The 22,142-nt window shown below is 40.4% G+C and overlaps 1 protein-coding gene and 1 non-coding gene across 2 annotated transcripts; both read right to left on the bottom strand.

Annotated features, from left to right (window-relative positions):
• Positions 1-237: 237 nt before the first annotated feature.
• Positions 238-4,410, bottom strand: nabp1a (nucleic acid binding protein 1a). The gene is made up of 6 exons (XM_089133231.1): positions 3,209-4,410; positions 2,806-2,944; positions 2,456-2,527; positions 2,232-2,313; positions 1,877-1,919; positions 238-1,591 (listed from the first exon to the last, which is right to left on the bottom strand). The coding sequence occupies exons 1-6, from the start codon at positions 3,300-3,302 to the stop codon at positions 1,389-1,391; spliced, it is 633 nt and encodes a 210-aa protein (XP_088989357.1). The 5' UTR covers positions 3,303-4,410; the 3' UTR covers positions 238-1,388.
• A 451-nt stretch (positions 4,411-4,861) lies between these two features.
• Positions 4,862-4,943, bottom strand: trnas-cga (transfer RNA serine (anticodon CGA)). The gene has a single exon. It is a non-coding gene; the product is annotated as a tRNA-Ser (tRNA).
• Positions 4,944-22,142: the final 17,199 nt, after the last annotated feature.

Below are 22,142 nucleotides of genomic sequence, written 5' to 3'. Positions count from 1 at the left end.
TTTAAGCTAATAGAAATATACATTTGGCTGAATAACAAGTATCCCTAAATTTATATATATATTTTTATATACAACATAAAATGTCTATAAAGCAAAACGAATGAAGTGGTGTTACAGTATATAAGAGAAGGTATATAATTCACATTGATTGCACTTATATAAAAGGCAACAATCCCATTCAATGTAAATGGCACTAAAATGATCAAGTAGAACAAATTACAACAATAACCACAGGGATCAATTTCCCAACATTTCATTCTTGGTTTATTCCTAATTAAATAATCCTAAGTGTCCAATCAAACTATCACCTTTCCTTTCACACGGTCACTTCTGGCAATTTTTTTGTTTGGCCAAGGAGTAGGGGGAAGAACCCATTTAGTCAGTCACTTTGAAGTTCTTTCCTCAATTTGCAACAGCAGTTAATCATTCCTGAATCACATGACAATGCATTCACTATAAATTAAGAGAAGAAAGTGCATCAAGTGTTCAAGTAGGGTGTATAGTTTAACAACACATTTAGGGAAAGGAAATAAATGGTGGGCCACTGAACGGGCTAAGGGTATGCTAACCTTTAACTGTAACAAGTTGAATTCTAACCTTTTGTGATCGATACTACTAGCCTGGATGCCAGCCCGAACCCCACTCAGAACATTTTTTGGTCGGGAAATTCGATCTGGACTTGATCCATTGAGTGATTATGATCGGTTCAGAAACCGTCTGGCCAATCAAATTGCAAGAGTGGGCTTTATTTAAATATGGACAGATGATCTGAATGGATCATGAATGGAATTGATCATCATGGGTTGAACTGATTTCTCTAAAATATGACTGCAGCTGGAGAATTGAGATGTATAGATTCCACTATCACATCTTTTGTAAAACTGCAATCAAGGCATTTGTGGAAAGATGTTTGCCGTCCTTCCAACGGAATTCGGCAAAAAAGTTTAATTTATTAGCTGGCTCTGATGGTCGCTAAGAAGATGGGACGCAATGAAAACCCTGTGGTGGTTGTGGTTTCTCCTTTGGTCGCACTCATGGAGGACCAAGTAAAAGCAACACTCATTTTACTACTTCCACTGTGCAGTTAAGTTCTGTTGACAACTACGCGTAGCTCAACATACATCACTTACTACGTAGCTCTGATTGGCTGTAGGTCTAACTAAGTGAGTGCAGTTTTTATTTTCCTGGTTCGGTAAAGACACGCCTCAAAGTCCTATAGAATATGAATATGACGAAGTCAGGCTAGGATACAACGCAAATATTGGCAAAATGACAAAGCAAAGGCATAGGTGGCAAAACAGTAGCATTAAACCTCGTATCTTTTGATTGGCAGTATTGTTTTGTATTATAAGGGTGGTTTGTGGAAACAAGAAAGTAGTTTTGCAGTCTCATCTCTTTGAAGCCCTTCTTGGGTCCCTGCCATTGCTAATGGTGACTGTGGGTTTGGGGGGAGCAGGGGATGCCCCTGCAGTTACTGGGGGTGGTCCATTGCCTGGAACACGCCCGTTTGGTCTTCCTGGAACACCGAAGTTGGGATCCCGAGGCACAGGTGCAGCACTGTTATTGGAAAATACTGGCCCAGTACCATTTCCTGTTGGTCAAACAAAACAAAAAGTGGCAAACTTAATCACACCAGAAATATACAAAAGACACCATGCTGAGGGACTAGAAAAAACTATTACAGCTTACAGTATGCTAACGGTAAGAACAGGATCTCAGTAACTCCAATTTCAGAGACTGAACCTGCAACCTTCGTTAGCAGCCCCGATTCCAAACCATTAATCCACCACTACAAAAATCACCATCCGTCACTTTAGTAGGACAGATTATGTAAAGTACTAGTCATACATTTGTTCACCTGTCTGCCCAGGAGTACCTGAATTTTGATTCGGTGGAGAATTTCCGCGCTGTTCTTTACCCTATTGAGAGGACGAGAGACAAGACACCATTGTGTTGACTTTGTGCGTAACAGGAGCTTTGCTGGTTAGGCTAGTTTAATGGCTTGGTATTTGAATGTGCAGAAGTAAAACCAAATGTTTGCTTCTGGATTAATAACTTATACATTCCAAGTTATTTGCTAAACAAAGACTTTGAAATGAGTTGGAGTGAAAGACCATTTTTTTTCACATTGTAACTGAAGCAAATTTAGACATGCAAATGATTAAAGGAAAGTATAATCATTGAGGCATCACACCGAGGTGCCATTTTGCATAAACATTGATTGGACTCACCGTCTTATGCTGGTTAGCTTGTCCTAGCAGCTCTGGATTTGGCTCACTGAAATTAGGAATCTCAGAATACACCATACAAAACCTGTGAAAGACATTGAATTAATGTGCCAGTAGATTTTGAACTGTCACAAGGGTGAATTACCATGGTTATTGCCAAATGCTGATATGATAAATCACAAAATGAAAATGGAAGATATTATTGTGAGGCAACATTTAATACTCACTCTCCAATTTTTTGTAAGTCTCCTCCTCTTCCAGTGTACAGTGTAAGGCACCCCTTCCACATTGAAGCATACCTATCCAAACAAAAATATTTTTCCAAAGTTAAAACACTTCATCTGTACTCGAAACGATATTTATGAGCCTTAAATCAATTATTTGTTTTGTACTCTTCAAGTACAAATGAGAGAGAGAGAGAGAGAGAGAGAGAGAGAGAGAGAGAGAGAGAGAGAGAGAGAGAGAGAGAGAGAGAGATGTGCCCATAGGATGTGTCTCGTTACCCTCTCTCTCTCTCGAGAGAGAGAGAGAGAGAGAGAGAGAGAGAGAGATGTGTCCATAGGATGTGTCTCGTTACCCTCTCGTAAGGCGGATGATGTCCCCGGGCTGAATGAGGCTGCCCAGCTCATCCCACACAGAGATGGCGATGCTGCCGCTCTTGTCCGCCACTCTGCACGAGCGCACCTCGTGCCCGTCCTTTGTCTTCGTCACTCGACCTGCGCGTGCACAGCAAAGTTCAGTAAAATCCGTCTATGGTAAAATCTCAACCGTTGCAAAACTACTAAAAACACACTCGATTGCGATACATGATGGGTGATGCGTGAAAAAAAAAAAAAAAAAAAAGCTACAAGAACACCAGAAGGACAAAATAGACATCGAGCGTTAGACATGTTATTCATGAATGTTAGCAGTGAGAAATTAGCTCTAACTGTTACTAGTGCTAAAATGCTCGTGAGGGGCACAGCAGTGAATTCACTTACCGATTTCCAAAACTATAAAGACGATATTAAGGTTTTTAGATCCGGCCTTTACATCTTTAATCAAGATCACACCTTCGTTGGAGATATTCGACATTTCTTTGAGCTGGAGTGAATGCTAGCACACCGGCTAGCGAAACCACAGCTGTGTTGGAGGATTTCTTGATCTAAAGCTAAATCTGTGCGCGGAGTGGGATGTTTTATTTGCCAAATAAACTTTATTTGGCGCATAAACTTTGCATGCAAAACCCTTTTTGGAAAGGCAATGGTGTTTCTAGCGTAACATTTGAGGCAGTTTTTTCCACATTTGACCAACGAGCTAAAGGAATGAAAGTAAAAGCAGGAAATATTTCCTCATACACGATTAAAACGACTCGTTTTAAAAAAAAAACAACAACAACACTCAATTCGTTTTCCAGACAGATATTTTAGACTTCATCCTGTCCTAAAGCTGGAAAAACAACGACTCAAGAAGACTTCAAGTCGTCACTGCTCAAAATGTCTAGAATCCAGATTCATACTCAGTCTTTTTGTTGTTGTTAGCCTACACTGTCAATTCACGACGTCAAGTTAACGAACAGCTATTAAACTCTGTTTTCTTCACACATATATTGCGGGTTGCGTTTAAAACTGTGTCAGTGAGTTCAGACACACATGCTGCCGGTGAAACTGAACATCGCGTCTCTTCATGTCACCTTCCACTCGAAAATCATTCATCTGGCGTCTATTCGACATTAAAAATACTAAAGCGACGAGACAGTAAATTGAAAAACAAAAACGATTTGAGCCGAGATAACTATAACTGGTTAACGTGTACGTTATGACCAGTTTGAAACTTCCTGATGGCCGTTTAAATTGTTATAATTATAGTATGTTTTCTACTTGTGACGTACTGCATTTTTACCAAGAAACAGAATAAAAAAAATACTTTCGCAAAAGAGGGGAAAATCTCTATTTCACAGTACTATCGCTTTCTCTCCCTCACTAACAAAGCGTCTGATCTGCGCAAGTGTGTGTTCAGTTCTTTAAATTCTACCGGCTGTACCATCACACTGTTTCGCGGGGGTGTTCACAGATGCGTTATTTGTTGTTTAATACACACATGGGATTTGAATACACGAACATTTGTTTGATCAGGCATTACAAATAATTCAGCATATGTGGTACAGTATCATGGCTATTGTACGGGAACGAAAACTTGAGAGACCCAAGTGTGTATTTTTACCGTGGCGTGTTCTTGTTACATTGAGCTCAATCTGATTGGACACAGTGAAGAAAATGTGTCCACATGGATAGGAAATATAACCACACTTCATTTCCTCGTACGGTTGTCGACGTTGTGTAATATGATTTGATTACACGCTCCGAAATGTTTCCAAAGGTATTTAGGTTGCATCATCACATTATAATGCGTTGATTTGCTTTATTTTGAGGCACTATCCATGAAGAGTAGTTAAACGTGTTGTTTCCATCAAATAAATAAATGTTACAGACTATGCAGACAAGTACATAACATTTGCTTTGTCACAATGATCTTCTTTCGAATAGAAATTTGAAAACACGACCTGTTGACTAGCTAGTCAGATTATGATTGTTTTAGTTTACATCTAAAGTCTCGTGCTCACACATGCAACAAAAAAAAAAAAAAAAAAAAAACGTCACGAACAGGATTCGAACCTGTGCGGGGAAACCCCATTGGATTTCGAGTCCAACGCCTTAACCTCTCGGCCACCGTGACGCCATTTTTTTTGCTGGAGTACAAAGGTTATAAAATGACACTTCTCAGCAAATTCCACGCATACCTCACGATGTTATTTTTTGTGTCCTACTCCTAAACAGTTAAATATATACACCTGTATTTTGCCTATATGGTTTACGTATACGCAATAAGTTACCTATATGGTTTACGTTACGAGAGGCTGTACTGCCTTCGCGTCGTGCCCCTATGGTCGTGCCTAACAACGTCCTTCAGCCGTTAACGTTACTTATTCACGATACAGCACTTGCTTCGAGTATACCTTATTGCTTTTATAAAACGGTTACCACACAATAAAAATATTAAAGTAAAAAAAAAAATGTAGTAGTGCAACTTTCATGAAGTAAAATCACAAAACGTTTTCCTTCCGCTAGAAAAAAATAGTCCCCGACAGTGAACAGCAACAACGATAACGTTACAATGTGTAATATGCATGATGAAAGCTAAAATAAAAACATAGGAACTGCAGTGTTGCGCTATGAATTGAAACGTTGGGTGAAGCGGTCATAGCCATGGTCATAGCCGTGTTTTATCATGAATAAAGCACTAAGCAGGATTGGAACTAGTTTTATATTTAAAAATAATATTTAACCTACTGTCTAAAAATCTATTAAAACTATTTATTACTTCTATTAGCACATGTCACATGGTTTTATAATATGGTTTTCAGTAATGGTTTTCAGTAATAGCTTAGAGCATTTTTCTTTTTGCCTGTTCTCTGAGTAACGAAACATAACATATTCCATAGGCTATGTACGGTATTTAAACATGTTTGTAATCTCCAAGAAAGCAGATGAAGTACTGGCGGTATTTGGCCACACGGTGGAGACGACATCATCCATAAAACCTTAAAAGTTCAGTTTCAAAAACCAGTTAGGTGGCAGCGGAGGAGGGTTTGTTTCTTTGTTCCCTTGTTTTGTTTCCCTCCTAAACATTTTCATTTTAATGAGAATCCTACCAATATTTTTCAAATGTATTATTAAAGTTGTCAGATTTACAGTTTACAATTACAACCCCACCCTGTTAGCAAACGCCCTCACCAATAAGACCTGCATATGTAACCTGCACCTTTTCTAGGCTCTGTTAGGGAAGGAAAAAGCTCACATAAACTATAGCCTAATGTTGTCTCTTTATGGCACATTTAAAGGAGTAGTTCACTTAAAAAAAAAAAAAATGCTGATAATTTACTCACCCCCATCCAAGATGTCCATGTCTTTTTTTCTTTCAGTCAAAAATAAATTAAGGTTTTTGATTAAAACATTCCAGGATTTTTCTCCATATAATGCACTTCAGTGGGAACCAAACGGTTCAAGGTCCAACAGTTTCAGTGCAAACTGTTCAAAGGACTTTAAACGATTCCATCTGAAGAAAGAATGACATGGATATCTAGGATGACATGGGGGTGAGTAAATTTCGTGAAAAAGGGTCTAGAGCCTCCATTTTTGCACTCAGGTTAAAGTCTCATTGCCCTCTATCAGAATCCAGAGTTTTGAGAAGATTGGAGAAACTTAATTTTTCGCCCGAAAAAAAAACAAAACGAAAGGGGTACAACTGTCGTTTTTTTTTTTTTCGGGTCGAATTTTTGAGTTTCGATATCTCAGCTCTGGAAGGGTCTAGAGCCTCCATTTTTGCACTCAAGTTAAAGTCTCATGGCCCTCTATCAGAATCCAGAGTTTTGGGAAGATTGGAGAAACTTAATTTTTCGCCCAAAAAAAAAAACGTAAGGGGTACCACTGTCGTTTTTTTTTTTTCGGGCCAAATTTTTGAGTTTCGATATCTCAGCTGTGGAAGGGGCTAGAGCCTCCATTTTTGCACTCAGGTCTAAGTCTCATGGCCCTCTATCAGAATCCAGAGTTTTGGGAAGATTGGAGAAACTTAATTTTTCGCCCAAAAAAAAAAAAACGTAAGGGGTACCACTGTCGTTTTTTTTTTCGGGCCGAATTTTTGAATTTCGATATCTCAGCTGTGGAAGGGGCTAGAGCCTCCATTTTTGCACTCAGGTCTAAGTCTCATGGCCCTCTATCAGAATCCAGAGTTTTGGGAAGATTGGAGAAACTTAATTTTTCGCCCAAAAAAAAAAACGTAAGGGGTACCACTGTCGTTTATTTTTCGGGCCGAATTTTTGAATTTCGATATCTCAGCTCTGGAAGGGGCTAGAGCCTCCATTTTTGCACTCAGGTCTAAGTCTCATGGCCCTCTATCAGAATCCAGAGTTTTGGGAAGATTGTAGAAACTTAATTTTTCGCCCAAAAAAAAAAAAACGTAAGGGGTACCACTGTCGTTTTTTTTTTTCGGGCCGAATTTTTGAGTTTCGATATCTCAGCTCTGGAAGGGGCTAAAGCTTCCATTTTTGCACTCAGGTCTAAGTCTCATGGCCCTCTATCAGAATCCAGAGTTTTGGGAAGATTGGAGAAACTTAATTTTTCGCCCAAAAAAAAAAACGTAAGGGGTACCACTGTCGTTTTTTTTTCGGGCCGAATTTTTGAATTTCGATATCTCAGCTGTGGAAGGGGCTAGAGCCTCCATTTTTGCACTCAGGTCTAAGTCTCATGGCCCTCTATCAGAATCCAGAGTTTTGGGAAGATTGGAGAAACTTAATTTATCGCCCAAAAAAAAAAACGTAAGGGGTACCACTGTCTTTTTTTTTCGGGCCGAATTTTTTAATTTCGATATCTCAGCTGTGGAAGGGGCTAGAGCCTCCATTTTTGCACTCAGGTCTAAGTCTCATGGCCCTCTATCAGAATCCAGAGTTTTGGGAAGATTGGAGAAACTTAATTTTTCGCCCAAAAAAAAAACCGTAAGGGGTACCACTGTCGTTTATTTTTCAGGCCGAATTTTTGAGTTTCGATATCTCAGCTCTGGAAGGGGCTAGAGCCTCCATTTTTGCACTCAGGTCTAAGTCTCATGGCCCTCTATCAGAATCCAGAGTTTTGGGAAGATTGGAGAAACTTAATTTTTCGCCCAAAAAAAAAAAACGTAAGGGGTACCACTGTCGTTTTTTTTTTCGGGCCGAATTTTTGAGTTTCGATATCTCAGCTCTGGAAGGGGCTAAAGCCTCCATTTTTGCACTCAGGTCTAAGTCTCATGGCCCTCTATCAGAATCCAGAGTTTTGGGAAGATTGGAGAAACTTAATTTTTCGCCCCAAAAAAAAAACGTAAGGGGTTTTTTATTAAAAAAAAAACGTAAGGGGTACCACTGTCGTTTTTTTTTTCGGGCCGAATTTTTGAGTTTCGATATCTCAGCTCTGGAAGGGGCTAAAGCCTCCATTTTTTTCACTCAGGTCTAAGTCTCATGGCCCTCTATCAGAATCCAGAGTTTTGGGAAGATTGGAGAAACTTAATTTTTCGCCCAAAAAAAAAAACGTAAGGGGTACCACTGTCGTTTTTTTTTTCGGGCCGAATTTTTGAGTTTCGATATCTCAGCTGTGGAAGGGGCTAGAGCCTCCATTTTTGCACTCAGGTCTAAGTCTCATTGCCCTCTATCAGAATCCAGAGTTTTGGGAAGATTGGAGAAACTTAATTTTTCGCCCAAAAAAAAAACGTAAGGGGTTTTTTATTAAAAAAAAAACGTAAGGGGTACAACTGTCGTTTTTTTTTTCGGGCCGAATTTTTGAGTTTCGATATCTCAGCTCTGGAAGGGGCTAAAGCCTCCATTTTTGCACTCAGGTCTAAGTCTCATGGCCCTCTATCAGAATCCAGAGTTTTGGGAAGATTGGAGAAACTTAATTTTTCGCCCAAAAAAAAAACGTAAGGGGTACCACTGTCATTTATTTTTCGGGCCGAATTTTTGAATTTCGATATCTCAGCTCTGGAAGGGGCTAGAGCCTCCATTTTTGCACTCAGGTCTAAGTCTCATGGCCCTCTATCAGAATCCTGAGTATTGGGAAGATTGGAGAAACTTAATTTTTCGCCCAAAAAAAAAAACGTAAGGGGTTTTTTATAAAAAAAAAAACGTAAGGGGTACCACTGTCGTTTTTTTTTTCGGGCCGAATTTTTGAGTTTCGATATCTCAGCTCTGGAAGGGGCTAAAGCCTCCATTTTTTTCACTCAGGTCTAAGTCTCATGGCCCTCTATCAGAATCCAGAGTTTTGGGAAGATTGGAGAAACTTAATTTTTCGCCCAAAAAAAAAAACGTAAGGGGTACCACTGTCGTTTTTTTTTTCGGGCCGAATTTTTGAGTTTCGATATCTCAGCTGTGGAAGGGGCTAGAGCCTCCATTTTTGCACTCAGGTCTAAGTCTCATTGCCCTCTATCAGAATCCAGAGTTTTGGGAAGATTGGAGAAACTTAATTTTTCGCCCAAAAAAAAAACGTAAGGGTTTTTTTATTAAAAAAAAAACGTAAGGGGTACCACTGTCGTTTTTTTTTTCGGGCCGAATTTTTGAGTTTCGATATCTCAGCTCTGGAAGGGGCTAAAGCCTCCATTTTTGCACTCAGGTCTAAGTCTCATGGCCCTCTATCAGAATCCAGAGTTTTGGGAAGATTGGAGAAACTTAATTTTTCGCCCAAAAAAAAAACGTAAGGGGTACCACTGTCATTTATTTTTCGGGCCGAATTTTTGAATTTCGATATCTCAGCTCTGGAAGGGGCTAGAGCCTCCATTTTTGCACTCAGGTCTAAGTCTCATGGCCCTCTATCAGAATCCTGAGTTTTGGGAAGATTGGAGAAACTTAATTTTTCGCCCAAAAAAAAAAAAACATAAGGGGTACCACTGTCGTTTTTTTTTCGGGCCGAATTTTTGAGTTTCGATATCTCAGCTCTGGAAGGGGCTAGAGCCTCCATTTTTGCACTCAGGTCTAAGTCTCATGGCCCTCTATCAGAATCCAGAGTTTTGGGAAGATTGGAGAAACTTAATTTTTCGCCCAAAAAAAAAAAAACGTAAGGGGTACCACTGTCGTTTTTTTTTCGGGCCGAATTTTTGAGTTTCGATATCTCAGCTCTGGAAGGGGCTAAAGCCTCCATTTTTGCACTCAGGTCTAAGTCTCATGGCCCTCTATCAGAATCCAGAGTTTTGGGAAGATTGGAGAAACTTAATTTTTCGCCCAAAAAAAAAAAACTGTAAGGGTACCACTGTCGTTTATTTTTCGGGCCGAATTTTTGAATTTCGATATCTCAGCTGTGGAAGGGGCTAGAGCCTCCATTTTTGCACATTAAGGTCTAAGTCTCATGCCCTCTATCAGAATCCAGAGTTTTGGGAAGATTGGAGAAACTTAATTTTTCGCCCAAAAAAAAAAAAACGTAAGGGGTACCACTGTCGTTTTTTTTTCGGGCCGAATTTTTGAGTTTCGATATCTCAGCTCTGGAAGGGGCTAAAGCCTCCATTTTTGCACTCAGGTCTAAGTCTCATGGCCCTCTATCAGAATCCAGAGTTTTGGGAAGATTGGAGAAACTTAATTTTTCGCCCAAAAAAAAAACGTAAGGGGTACCACTGTCATTTATTTTTCGGGCCGAATTTTTGAATTTCGATATCTCAGCTCTGGAAGGGGCTAGAGCCTCCATTTTTGCACTCAGGTCTAAGTCTCATGGCCCTCTATCAGAATCCTGAGTTTTGGGAAGATTGGAGAAACTTAATTTTTCGCCCAAAAAAAAAAAAACGTAAGGGGTACCACTGTCGTTTTTTTTTCGGGCCGAATTTTTGAGTTTCGATATCTCAGCTATGGAAGGGGCTAGAGCCTCCATTTTTGCACTCAGGTCTAAGTCTCATGGCCCTCTATCAGAATCCAGAGTTTTGGGAAGATTGGAGAAACTTAATTTTTCGCCCAAAAAAAAAAAACGTAAGGGGTACCACTGTCGTTTTTTTTTCGGGCCGAATTTTTGAGTTTCGATATCTCAGCTCTGGAAGGGGCTAAAGCCTCCATTTTTGCACTCAGGTCTAAGTCTCATGGCCCTCTATCAGAATCCAGAGTTTTGGGAAGATTGGAGAAACTTAATTTTTCGCCCAAAAAAAAAAAAACGTAAGGGGTACCACTGTCGTTTTTTTTTCGGGCCGAATTTTTGAGTTTCGATATCTCAGCTGTGGAAGGGGCTAGAGCCTCCATTTTTGCACTCAGGTCTAAGTCTCATTGCCCTCTATCAGAATCCAGAGTTTTGGGAAGATTGGAGAAACTTAATTTTTCGCCCAAAAAAAAAACGTAAGGGGTTTTTTATTAAAAAAAAAACGTAAGGGGTACCACTGTCGTTTTTTTTTTCGGGCCGAATTTTTGAGTTTCGATATCTCAGCTCTGGAAGGGGCTAAAGCCTCCATTTTTGCACTCAGGTCTAAGTCTCATGGCCCTCTATCAGAATCCAGAGTTTTGGGAAGATTGGAGAAACTTAATTTTTCGCCCAAAAAAAAAACGTAAGGGGTACCACTGTCATTTATTTTTCGGGCCGAATTTTTGAATTTCGATATCTCAGCTCTGGAAGGGGCTAGAGCCTCCATTTTTGCACTCAGGTCTAAGTCTCATGGCCCTCTATCAGAATCCTGAGTTTTGGGAAGATTGGAGAAACTTAATTTTTCGCCCAAAAAAAAAAAAACGTAAGGGGTACCACTGTCGTTTTTTTTTCGGGCCGAATTTTTGAGTTTCGATATCTCAGCTCTGGAAGGGGCTAGAGCCTCCATTTTTGCACTCAGGTCTAAGTCTCATGGCCCTCTATCAGAATCCAGAGTTTTGGGAAGATTGGAGAAACTTAATTTTTCGCCCAAAAAAAAAAAACGTAAGGGGTACCACTGTCGTTTTTTTTTCGGGCCGAATTTTTGAGTTTCGATATCTCAGCTCTGGAAGGGGCTAAAGCCTCCATTTTTGCACTCAGGTCTAAGTCTCATGGCCCTCTATCAGAATCCAGAGTTTTGGGAAGATTGGAGAAACTTAATTTTTCGCCCAAAAAAAAAAAACTGTAAGGGTACCACTGTCGTTTATTTTTCGGGCCGAATTTTTGAATTTCGATATCTCAGCTGTGGAAGGGGCTAGAGCCTCCATTTTTGCACATTAAGGTCTAAGTCTCATACCCTCTATCAGAATCCAGAGTTTTGGGAAGATTGGAGAAACTTAATTTTTCGCCCAAAAAAAAAAAACGTAAGGGGTACCACTGTCGTTTTTTTTTCGGGCCGAATTTTTGAGTTTCGATATCTCAGCTCTGGAAGGGGCTAAAGCCTCCATTTTTGCACTCAGGTCTAAGTCTCATGGCCCTCTATCAGAATCCAGAGTTTTGGGAAGATTGGAGAAACTTAATTTTTCGCCCAAAAAAAAAACGTAAGGGGTACCACTGTCATTTATTTTTCGGGCCGAATTTTTGAATTTCGATATCTCAGCTCTGGAAGGGGCTAGAGCCTCCATTTTTGCACTCAGGTCTAAGTCTCATGGCCCTCTATCAGAATCCTGAGTTTTGGGAAGATTGGAGAAACTTAATTTTTCGCCCAAAAAAAAAAAAACGTAAGGGGTACCACTGTCGTTTTTTTTTCGGGCCGAATTTTTGAGTTTCGATATCTCAGCTATGGAAGGGGCTAGAGCCTCCATATTTGCACTCAGGTCTAAGTCTCATGGCCCTCTATCAGAATCCAGAGTTTTGGGAAGATTGGAGAAACTTAATTTTTCGCCCAAAAAAAAAAAAACGTAAGGGGTACCACTGTCGTTTTTTTTTCGGGCCGAATTTTTGAGTTTCAATATCTCAGCTCTGGAAGGGGCTAAAGCCTCCATTTTTGCACTCAGGTCTAAGTCTCATGGCCCTCTATCAGAATCCAGAGTTTTGGGAAGATTGGAGAAACTTAATTTTTCGCCCAAAAAAAAAAAACTGTAAGGGTACCACTGTCGTTTATTTTTCGGGCCGAATTTTTGAATTTCGATATCTCAGCTGTGGAAGGGGCTAGAGCCTCCATTTTTGCACATTAAGGTCTAAGTCTCATGCCCTCTATCAGAATCCAGAGTTTTGGGAAGATTGGAGAAACTCAATTTTTCGCCCAAAAAAAAAAAAACATAAGGGGTACCACTGTCGTTTATTTTTCGGGCCGAATTTTTGAATTTCGATATCTCAGCTCTGGAAGGGGCTAGAGCCTCCATTTTTGCACTCAGGTCTAAGTCTCATGGCCCTCTATCAGAATCCAGAGTTTTGGGAAGATTGGAGAAACTTAATTTTTCGCCCCAAAAAAAAAAACGTAAGGGGTACCACTGTCATTTTTTTTTCGGGCCGAATTTTTGAGTTTCGATATCTCAGCTCTGGAAGGGTCTAGAGCATCCATTTTTGCACTCAGGTTAAAGTCTCATGGCCCTCTATCAGAATCCAGAGTTTTGAGAAGATTGGAGAAACTTAATTTTTCGCCCCCAAAAAAAACCCCGAAAGGGGTACCACTGTCGTTTTTTTTTTTCGGTTCGAATTTTTGAGTTTCGATATCTCAGCTCTGGAAGGAACTAGAGCCTCCATTTTTGCACTCAGGTTAAAGTCTCATGGCCCTCTATCAGAATCCAGAGTTTTGAGAAGATTGGAGAAACTTAATTTTTCGCCCGAAAAAAAAAAACGAAAGGGGTACAACTGTCGTTTTTTTTTTTCGGGTCAAATTTTTGAGTTTCGATATCTCAGCTCTGGAAGGGTCTAGAGCCTCCATTTTTGCACTCAGGTTAAAGTCTCATGGCCCTCTATCAGAATCCAGAGTTTTGAGAAGATTGGAGAAACTTAATTTTTCGCCCCAAAAAAAAAAAACAAAAACGAAAGGGGTACCACTGTCGTTTTTTTTTGGGGCCGAATTTTTGAGTTTCGATATCTCAGCTCTGGAAGGGTCTAGAGCCTCCATTTTTGCACTCAGGTTAAAGTCTCATGGCCCTCTATCAGAATCCAGAGTTTTGGGAAGATTGGAGAAACTTAATTTTTCGCCCAAAAAAAAAAAAAACGTAAGGGGTACCACTGTCGTTTATTTTTCGGGCCGAATTTTTGAATTTCGATATCTCAGCTGTGGAAGGGGCTAGAGCCTCCATTTTTGCACTCAGGTTAAAGTCTCATGGCCCTCTATCAGAATCCAGAGTTTTGAGAAGATTGGAGAAACTTAATTTTTCGCCCAAAAAAAAAAACGTAAGGGGTACCACTGTCGTTTTTTTTTTTCGGGCCAAATTTTTGAGTTTCGATATCTCAGCTGTGGAAGGGGCTAGAGCCTCCATTTTTGCACTCAGGTCTAAGTCTCATGGCCCTCTATCAGAATCCAGAGTTTTGGGAAGATTGGAGAAACTTAATTTTTCGCCCAAAAAAAAAAAACGTAAGGGGTACCACTGTCGTTTTTTTTTTCGGGCCGAATTTTTGAATTTCGATATCTCAGCTGTGGAAGGGGCTAGAGCCTCCATTTTTGCACTCAGGTCTAAGTCTCATGGCCCTCTATCAGAATCCAGAGTTTTGGGAAGATTGGAGAAACTTAATTTTTCGCCCAAAAAAAAAACGTAAGGGGTACCACTGTCGTTTATTTTTCGGGCCGAATTTTTGAATTTCGATATCTCAGCTCTGGAAGGGGCTAGAGCCTCCATTTTTGCACTCAGGTCTAAGTCTCATGGCCCTCTATCAGAATCCAGAGTTTTGGGAAGATTGTAGAAACTTAATTTTTCGCCCAAAAAAAAAAAAAACGTAAGGGGTACCACTGTCGTTTTTTTTTTTCGGGCCGAATTTTTGAGTTTCGATATCTCAGCTCTGGAAGGGGCTAAAGCTTCCATTTTTGCACTCAGGTCTAAGTCTCATGGCCCTCTATCAGAATCCAGAGTTTTGGGAAGATTGGAGAAACTTAATTTTTCGCCCAAAAAAAAAAAACGTAAGGGGTACCACTGTCGTTTTTTTTTTCGGGCCGAATTTTTGAATTTCGATATCTCAGCTGTGGAAGGGGCTAGAGCCTCCATTTTTGCACTCAGGTCTAAGTCTCATGGCCCTCTATCAGAATCCAGAGTTTTGGGAAGATTGGAGAAACTTAATTTTTCGCCCAAAAAAAAAACGTAAGGGGTACCACTGTCTTTTTTTTTCGGGCCGAATTTTTTAATTTCGATATCTCAGCTGTGGAAGGGGCTAGAGCCTCCATTTTTGCACTCAGGTCTAAGTCTCATGGCCCTCTATCAGAATCCAGAGTTTTGGGAAGATTGGAGAAACTTAATTTTTCGCCCAAAAAAAAAAACCGTAAGGGGTACCACTGTCGTTTATTTTTCAGGCCGAATTTTTGAGTTTCGATATCTCAGCTCTGGAAGGGGCTAGAGCCTCCATTTTTGCACTCAGGTCTAAGTCTCATGGCCCTCTTTCAGAATCCAGAGTTTTGGGAAGATTGGAGAAACTTAATTTTTCGCCCAAAAAAAAAAAAAACGTAAGGGGTACCACTGTCGTTTTTTTTTTCGGGCCGAATTTTTGAGTTTCGATATCTCAGCTCTGGAAGGGGCTAAAGCCTCCATTTTTGCACTCAGGTCTAAGTCTCATGGCCCTCTATCAGAATCCAGAGTTTTGGGAAGATTGGAGAAACTTAATTTTTCGCCCAAAAAAAAAAACGTAAGGGGTACCACTGTCGTTTTTTTTTTCGGGCCGAATTTTTGAGTTTCGATATCTCAGCTGTGGAAGGGGCTAGAGCCTCCATTTTTGCACTCAGGTCTAAGTCTCATTGCCCTCTATCAGAATCCAGAGTTTTGGGAAGATTGGAGAAACTTAATTTTTCGCCCAAAAAAAAAAACGTAAGGGGTTTTTTATTTAAAAAAAAACGTAAGGGGTACCACTGTCGTTTTTTTTTTCGGGCCGAATTTTTGAGTTTCGATATCTCAGCTCTGGAAGGGGCTAAAGCCTCCATTTTTGCACTCAGGTCTAAGTCTCATGGCCCTCTATCAGAATCCAGAGTTTTGGGAAGATTGGAGAAACTTAATTTTTCGCCCAAAAAAAAAAACGTAAGGGGTACCACTGTCATTTATTTTTCGGGCCGAATTTTTGAATTTCGATATCTCAGCTCTGGAAGGGGCTAGAGCCTCCATTTTTGCACTCAGGTCTAAGTCTCATGGCCCTCTATCAGAATCCTGAGTTTTGGGAAGATTGGAGAAACTTAATTTTTCGCCCAAAAAAAAAAAACGTAAGGGGTACCACTGTCGTTTTTTTTTCGGGCCGAATTTTTGAGTTTCGATATCTCAGCTCTGGAAGGGGCTAGAGCCTCCATTTTTGCACTCAGGTCTAAGTCTCATGGCCCTCTATCAGAATCCAGAGTTTTGGGAAGATTGGAGAAACTTAATTTTTCGCCCAAAAAAAAAAAACGTAAGGGGTACCACTGTCGTTTTTTTTTCGGGCCGAATTTTTGAGTTTCGATATCTCAGCTCTGGAAGGGGCTAAAGCCTCCATTTTTGCACTCAGGTCTAAGTCTCATGGCCCTCTATCAGAATCCAGAGTTTTGGGAAGATTGGAGAAACTCAATTTTTCGCCCAAAAAAAAAAAACATAAGGGGTACCACTGTCGTTTATTTTTCGGGCCGAATTTTTGAATTTCGATATCTCAGCTCTGGAAGGGGCTAGAGCCTCCATTTTTGCACTCAGGTCTAAGTCTCATGGCCCTCTATCAGAATCCAGAGTTTTGGGAAGATTGGAGAAACTTAATTTTTCGCCCCAAAAAAAAAAAACGTAAGGGGTACCACTGTCATTTTTTTTTCGGGCCGAATTTTTGAGTTTCGATATCTCAGCTCTGGAAGGGTCTAGAGCATCCATTTTTGCACTCAGGTTAAAGTCTCGTGGCCCTCTATCAGAATCCAGAGTTTTGAGAAGATTGGAGAAACTTAATTTTTCGCCCCAAAAAAAAACCCCGAAAGGGGTACCACTGTCGTTTTTTTTTTCGGTTCGAATTTTTGAGTTTCGATATCTCAGCTCTGGAAGGGTCTAGAGCCTCCATTTTTGCACTCAGGTTAAAGTCTCATGGCCCTCTATCAGAATCCAGAGTTTTGAGAAGATTGGAGAAACTTAATTTTTCGCCCGAAAAAAAAAAAACGAAAGGGGTACAACTGTCGTTTTTTTTTTTCGGGTCAAATTTTTGAGTTTCGATATCTCAGCTCTGGAAGGGTCTAGAGCCTCCATTTTTGCACTCAGGTTAAAGTCTCATGGCCCTCTATCAGAATCCAGAGTTTTGAGAAGATTGGAGAAACTTAATTTTTCGCCCAAAAAAAAAAAACAAAAACGAAAGGGGTACCACTGTCGTTTTTTTTTTGGGCCGAATTTTTGAGTTTCGATATCTCAGCTCTGGAAGAGGCTAAAGCCTCCATTTTTGCACTCAGGTCTAAGTCTCATGGCCCTCTATCAGAATCCAGAGTTTTGGGAAGATTGGAGAAACTTAATTTTTCGCCCAAAAAAAAAAAACGTAAGGGGTACCACTGTCGTTTATTTTTCGGGCCGAATTTTTGAATTTCGATATCTCAGCTGTGGAAGGGGCTAGAGCCTCCATTTTTGCACTCAGGTTAAAGTCTCATGGCCCTCTATCAGAATCCAGAGTTTTGAGAAGATTGGAGAAACTTAATTTTTCGCCCAAAAAAAAAAAAAACATAAGGGGTACCACTGTCGTTTTTTTTTTCGGGCCGAATTTTTGAGTTTCGATATCTCAGCTCTGGAAGGGGCTAGAGCCTCCATTTTTGCACTCAGGTCTAAGTCTCATGGCCCTCTATCAGAATCCAGAGTTTTGGGAAGATTGGAGAAACTTAATTTTTCGCCCAAAAAAAAAAAACGTAAGGGGTACCACTGTCGTTTTTTTTTTTCGGGCTGAATTTTTGAATTTCGATATCTCAGCTCTGGAAGGGGCTAAAGCCTCCATTTTTGCACATTAAGGTCTAAGTCTCATGCCCTCTATTAGAATCCAGAGTTTTGGGAAGATTGGAGAAACTCAATTTTTCGCCCAAAAAAAAAAAACGTAAGGGGTACCACTGTCGTTTATTTTTCGGGCCGAATTTTTGAATTTCGATATCTCAGCTCTGGAAGGGGCTAGAGCCTCCATTTTTGCACTCAGGTCTAAGTCTCATGGCCCTCTATCAGAATCCAGAGTTTTGGGAAGATTGGAGAAACGTAATTTTTCGTCCCAAAAAAAAAAAACGTAAGGGGTACCACTGTCATTTTTTTTTCGGGCCGAATTTTTGAGTTTCGATATCTCAGCTCTGGAAGGGTCTAGAGCATCCATTTTTGCACTCAGGTTAAAGTCTCATGGCCCTCTATCAGAATCCAGAGTTTTGGGAAGATTGGAGAAACTTAATTTTTCGCCCCCAAAAAAAAAAACACGTAAGGGGTACCACTGTCGTTTTTTTTTTTCGGGTCGAATTTTTGAGTTTCGATATCTCAGCTCTGGAAGGGTCTAGAGCCTCCATTTTTGCACTCAGGTTAAAGTCTCTTGGCTCTCTATCAGAATCCAGAGTTTTGAGAAGATTGGAGAAACGTAATTTTTCGCCCCAAAAAAAAAAACCCGAAAGGGGTACCACTGTCGTTTTTTTTTTCGGTTCGAATTTTTGAGTTTCGATATCTCAGCTCTGGAAGGGTCTAGAGCCTCCATTTTTGCACTCAGGTTAAAGTCTCATGGCCCTCTATCAGAATCCAGAGTTTTGAGAAGATTGGAGAAACTTAATTTTTCGCCCGAAAAAAAAAAAACGAAAGGGGTACAACTGTCGTTTTTTTTTTCGGGTCAAATTTTTGAGTTTCGATATCTCAGCTCTGGAAGGGTCTAGAGCCTCCATTTTTGCACTCAGGTTAAAGTCTCATGGCCCTCTATCAGAATCCAGAGTTTTGAGAAGATTGGAGAAACTTAATTTTTCGCCCAAAAAAAAAAAAAAAAAACGAAAGGGGTACCACTGTCGTTTTTTTTTGGGCCGAATTTTTGAGTTTCGATATCTCAGCTCTGGAAGAGGCTAAAGCCTCCATTTTTGCACTCAGGTCTAAGTCTCATGGCCCTCTATCAGAATCCAGAGTTTTGGGAAGATTGGAGAAACTTAATTTTTCGCCCCAAAAAAAAAAAAACGTTAGGGGTACCACTGTCGTTTATTTTTCGGGCCGAATTTTTGAATTTCGATATCTCAGCTGTGGAAGGGGCTAGAGCCTCCATTTTTGCACATTAAGGTCTAAGTCTCATGCCCTCTATCAGAATCCAGAGTTTTGGGAAGATTGGAGAAACTCAATTTTTCACCCAAAAAAAAAAAAAACATAAGGGGTACCACTGTCGTTTATTTTTCGGGCCGGATTTTTGAATTTCGATATCTCAGCTCTGGAAGGGGCTAGAGCCTCCATTTTTGCACTCAGGTCTAAGTCTCATGGCCCTCTATCAGAATCCAGAGTTTTGGGAAGATTGGAGACACTTAATTTTTCGCCCAAAAAAAAAAAACGTAAGGGGTACCACTGTCGTTTTTTTTTCGGGCCGAATTTTTGAATTTCGATATCTCAGCTGTGGAAGGGGCTAGAGCCTCCATTTTTGCACATTAAGGTCTAAGTCTCATGCCCTCTATCAGAATCCAGAGTTTTGGGAAGATTGGAGAAACTCAATTTTTCACCCAAAAAAAAAAAAAAACATAAGGGGTACCACTGTCGTTTATTTTTCGGGCCGGATTTTTGAATTTCGATATCTCAGCTCTGGAAGGGGCTAGAGCCTCCATTTTTGCACTCAGGTCTAAGTCTCATGGCCCTCTATCAGAATCCAGAGTTTTGGGAAGATTGGAGACACTTAATTTTTCGCCCAAAAAAAAAAAACGTAAGGGGTACCACTGTCGTTTTTTTTTCGGGCCGAATTTTTGAATTTCGATATCTCAGCTCTGGAAGGGGCTAAAGCCTCCATTTTTGCACTCAGGTCTAAGTCTCATGGCCCTCTATCAGAATCCAGAGTTTTGGGAAGATTGGAGAAACTTAATTTTTCGCCCAAAAAAAAAAACGTAAGGGGTACCACTGTCGTTTTTTTTTTTCGGGCCGAATTTTTGAATTTCGATATCTCAGCTCTGGAAGGGGCTAAAGCCTCCATTTTTGCACTCAGGTCTAAGTCTTATGGCCCTCTATCAGAATCCAGAGTTTTGGGAAGATTGGAGAAACTTAATTTTTCGCCCAAAAAAAAAAAAAACGTAAGGGGTACCACTGTCGTTTTTTTTTTTCGGGCCGAATTTTTGAATTTCGACATCTCAGCTCTGGAAGGGACTAGAGCCTCCATTTTTGCACTCAGGTCTAAGTCGCATGGCCCTCTATCAGAATCCAGAGTTTTGGGAAGATTGGAGAAACTTAATTTTTCGCCCAAAAAAAAAAACGTAAGGGGTACCACTGTCGTTTATTTTTCAGGCCGAATTTTTGAATTTCGATATCTCAGCTCTGGAAGGGGCTAGAGCCTCCATTTTTGCACTCAGGTCTAAGTCTCATGGCCCTCTATCAGAATCCAGAGTTTTGGGAAGATTGGAGAAACTTAATTTTTCGCCCAAAAAAAAAAAAACGTAAGGGGTACCACTGTCGTTTTTTTTTCGGGCCGAATTTTTGAGTTTCGATATCTCAGCTGTGGAAGGGGCTAGAGCCTCCATTTTTGCACTCAGGTCTAAGTCTCATGGCCCTCTATCAGAATCCAGAGTTTTGGGAAGATTGGAGAAACTTAATTTTTCGCCCAAAAAAAAAAACGTAAGGGGTACCACTGTCATTTATTTTTCGGGCCGAATTTTTGAATTTCGATATCTCAGCTCTGGAAGGGGCTAGAGCCTCCATTTTTGCACTCAGGTCTAAGTCTCATGGCCCTCTATCAGAATCCTGAGTTTTGGGAAGATTGGAGAAACTTAATTTTTCGCCCAAAAAAAAAAAAACGTAAGGGGTACCACTGTCGTTTTTTTTTCGGGCCGAATTTTTTAGTTTCGATATCTCAGCTCTGGAAGGGGCTAGAGCCCCAATTTTTGCACTCAGGTCTAAGTCTCATGGCCCTCTATCAGAATCCAGAGTTTTGGGAAGATTGGAGAAACTTAATTTTTCGCCCAAAAAAAAAAAAAAACATAAGGGGTACCACTGTCGTTTATTTTTCGGGCCGAATTTTTGAATTTCGATATCTCAGCTCTGGAAGGGGCTAGAGCCTCCATTTTTGCACTCAGGTCTAAGTCTCATGGCCCTCTATCAGAATCCAGAGTTTTGGGAAGATTGGAGAAACTTAATTTTTCGCCCCAAAAAAAAAAAACGTAAGGGGTACCACTGTCGTTTTTTTTTTTCGGGCCGAATTTTTGAATTTCGATATCTCAGCTCTGGAAGGGGCTAGAGCCTCCATTTTTGCACTCAGGTCTAAGTCTCATGGCCCTCTATCAGAATCCAGAGTTTTGGGAAGATTGGAGAAACTTAATTTTTCGCCCAAAAAAAAAAACGTAAGGGGTACCACTGTCGTTTTTTTTTTCGGGCCGAATTTTTGAATTTCGATATCTCAGCTCTGGAAGGGGCTAAAGCCTCCATTTTTGCACTCAGGTCTAAGTCTTATGGCCCTCTATCAGAATCCAGAGTTTTGGGAAGATTGGAGAAACTTAATTTTTCGCCCAAAAAAAAAAAACGTAAGGGGTACCACTGTCGTTTTTTTTTCGGGCCGAATTTTTGAGTTTCGATATCTCAGCTGTGGAAGGGGCTAGAGCCTCCATTTTTGCACTCAGGTCTAAGTCTCATGGCCCTCTATCAGAATCCAGAGTTTTGGGAAGATTGGAGAAACTTAATTTTTCGCCCAAAAAAAAAAACGTAAGGGGTACCACTGTCATTTATTTTTCGGGCCGAATTTTTGAATTTCGATATCTCAGCTCTGGAAGGGGCTAGAGCCTCCATTTTTGCACTCAGGTCTAAGTCTCATGGCCCTCTATCAGAATCCTGAGTTTTGGGAAGATTGGAGAAACTTAATTTTTCGCCCAAAAAAAAAAAAAACGTAAGGGGTACCACTGTCGTTTTTTTTTCGGGCCGAATTTTTTAGTTTCGATATCTCAGCTCTGGAAGGGGCTAGAGCCCCAATTTTTGCACTCAGGTCTAAGTCTCATGGCCCTCTATCAGAATCCAGAGTTTTGGGAAGATTGGAGAAACTTAATTTTTCGCCCAAAAAAAAAAAAACATAAGGGGTACCACTGTCGTTTATTTTTCGGGCCGAATTTTTGAATTTCGATATCTCAGCTCTGGAAGGGGCTAGAGCCTCCATTTTTGCACTCAGGTCTAAGTCTCATGGCCCTCTATCAGAATCCAGAGTTTTGGGAAGATTGGAGAAACTTAATTTTTCGCCCCAAAAAAAAAAA

Source organism: Pimephales promelas, chromosome 7 (assembly GCF_988280905.1).
Source record: "Pimephales promelas chromosome 7, fPimPro1.hap1.1, whole genome shotgun sequence".
NCBI lineage: Eukaryota > Metazoa > Chordata > Actinopteri > Cypriniformes > Leuciscidae > Pimephales > Pimephales promelas.
Note: the sequence above shows the minus strand (reverse complement) of the source record. Positions and strands in the feature narration are given on the sequence as shown.

Excerpts from the sequence above, each read along its gene's own strand:
- nabp1a (XM_089133231.1), bottom strand. The coding sequence starts at position 3,302 with ATGTCGAATATCTCCAACGAAGGTGTGATCTTGATTAAAGATGTAAAG. Across the intron at positions 2,314-2,455 it reads GACTTACAAAAAATTGGAGA|GTTTTGTATGGTGTATTCTG; the intron begins GTGAGTATTAAA and ends TGTCTTTCACAG. Across the intron at positions 1,920-2,231 it reads AAGCTAACCAGCATAAGACG|GGTAAAGAACAGCGCGGAAA; the intron begins GTGAGTCCAATC and ends TCCTCTCAATAG.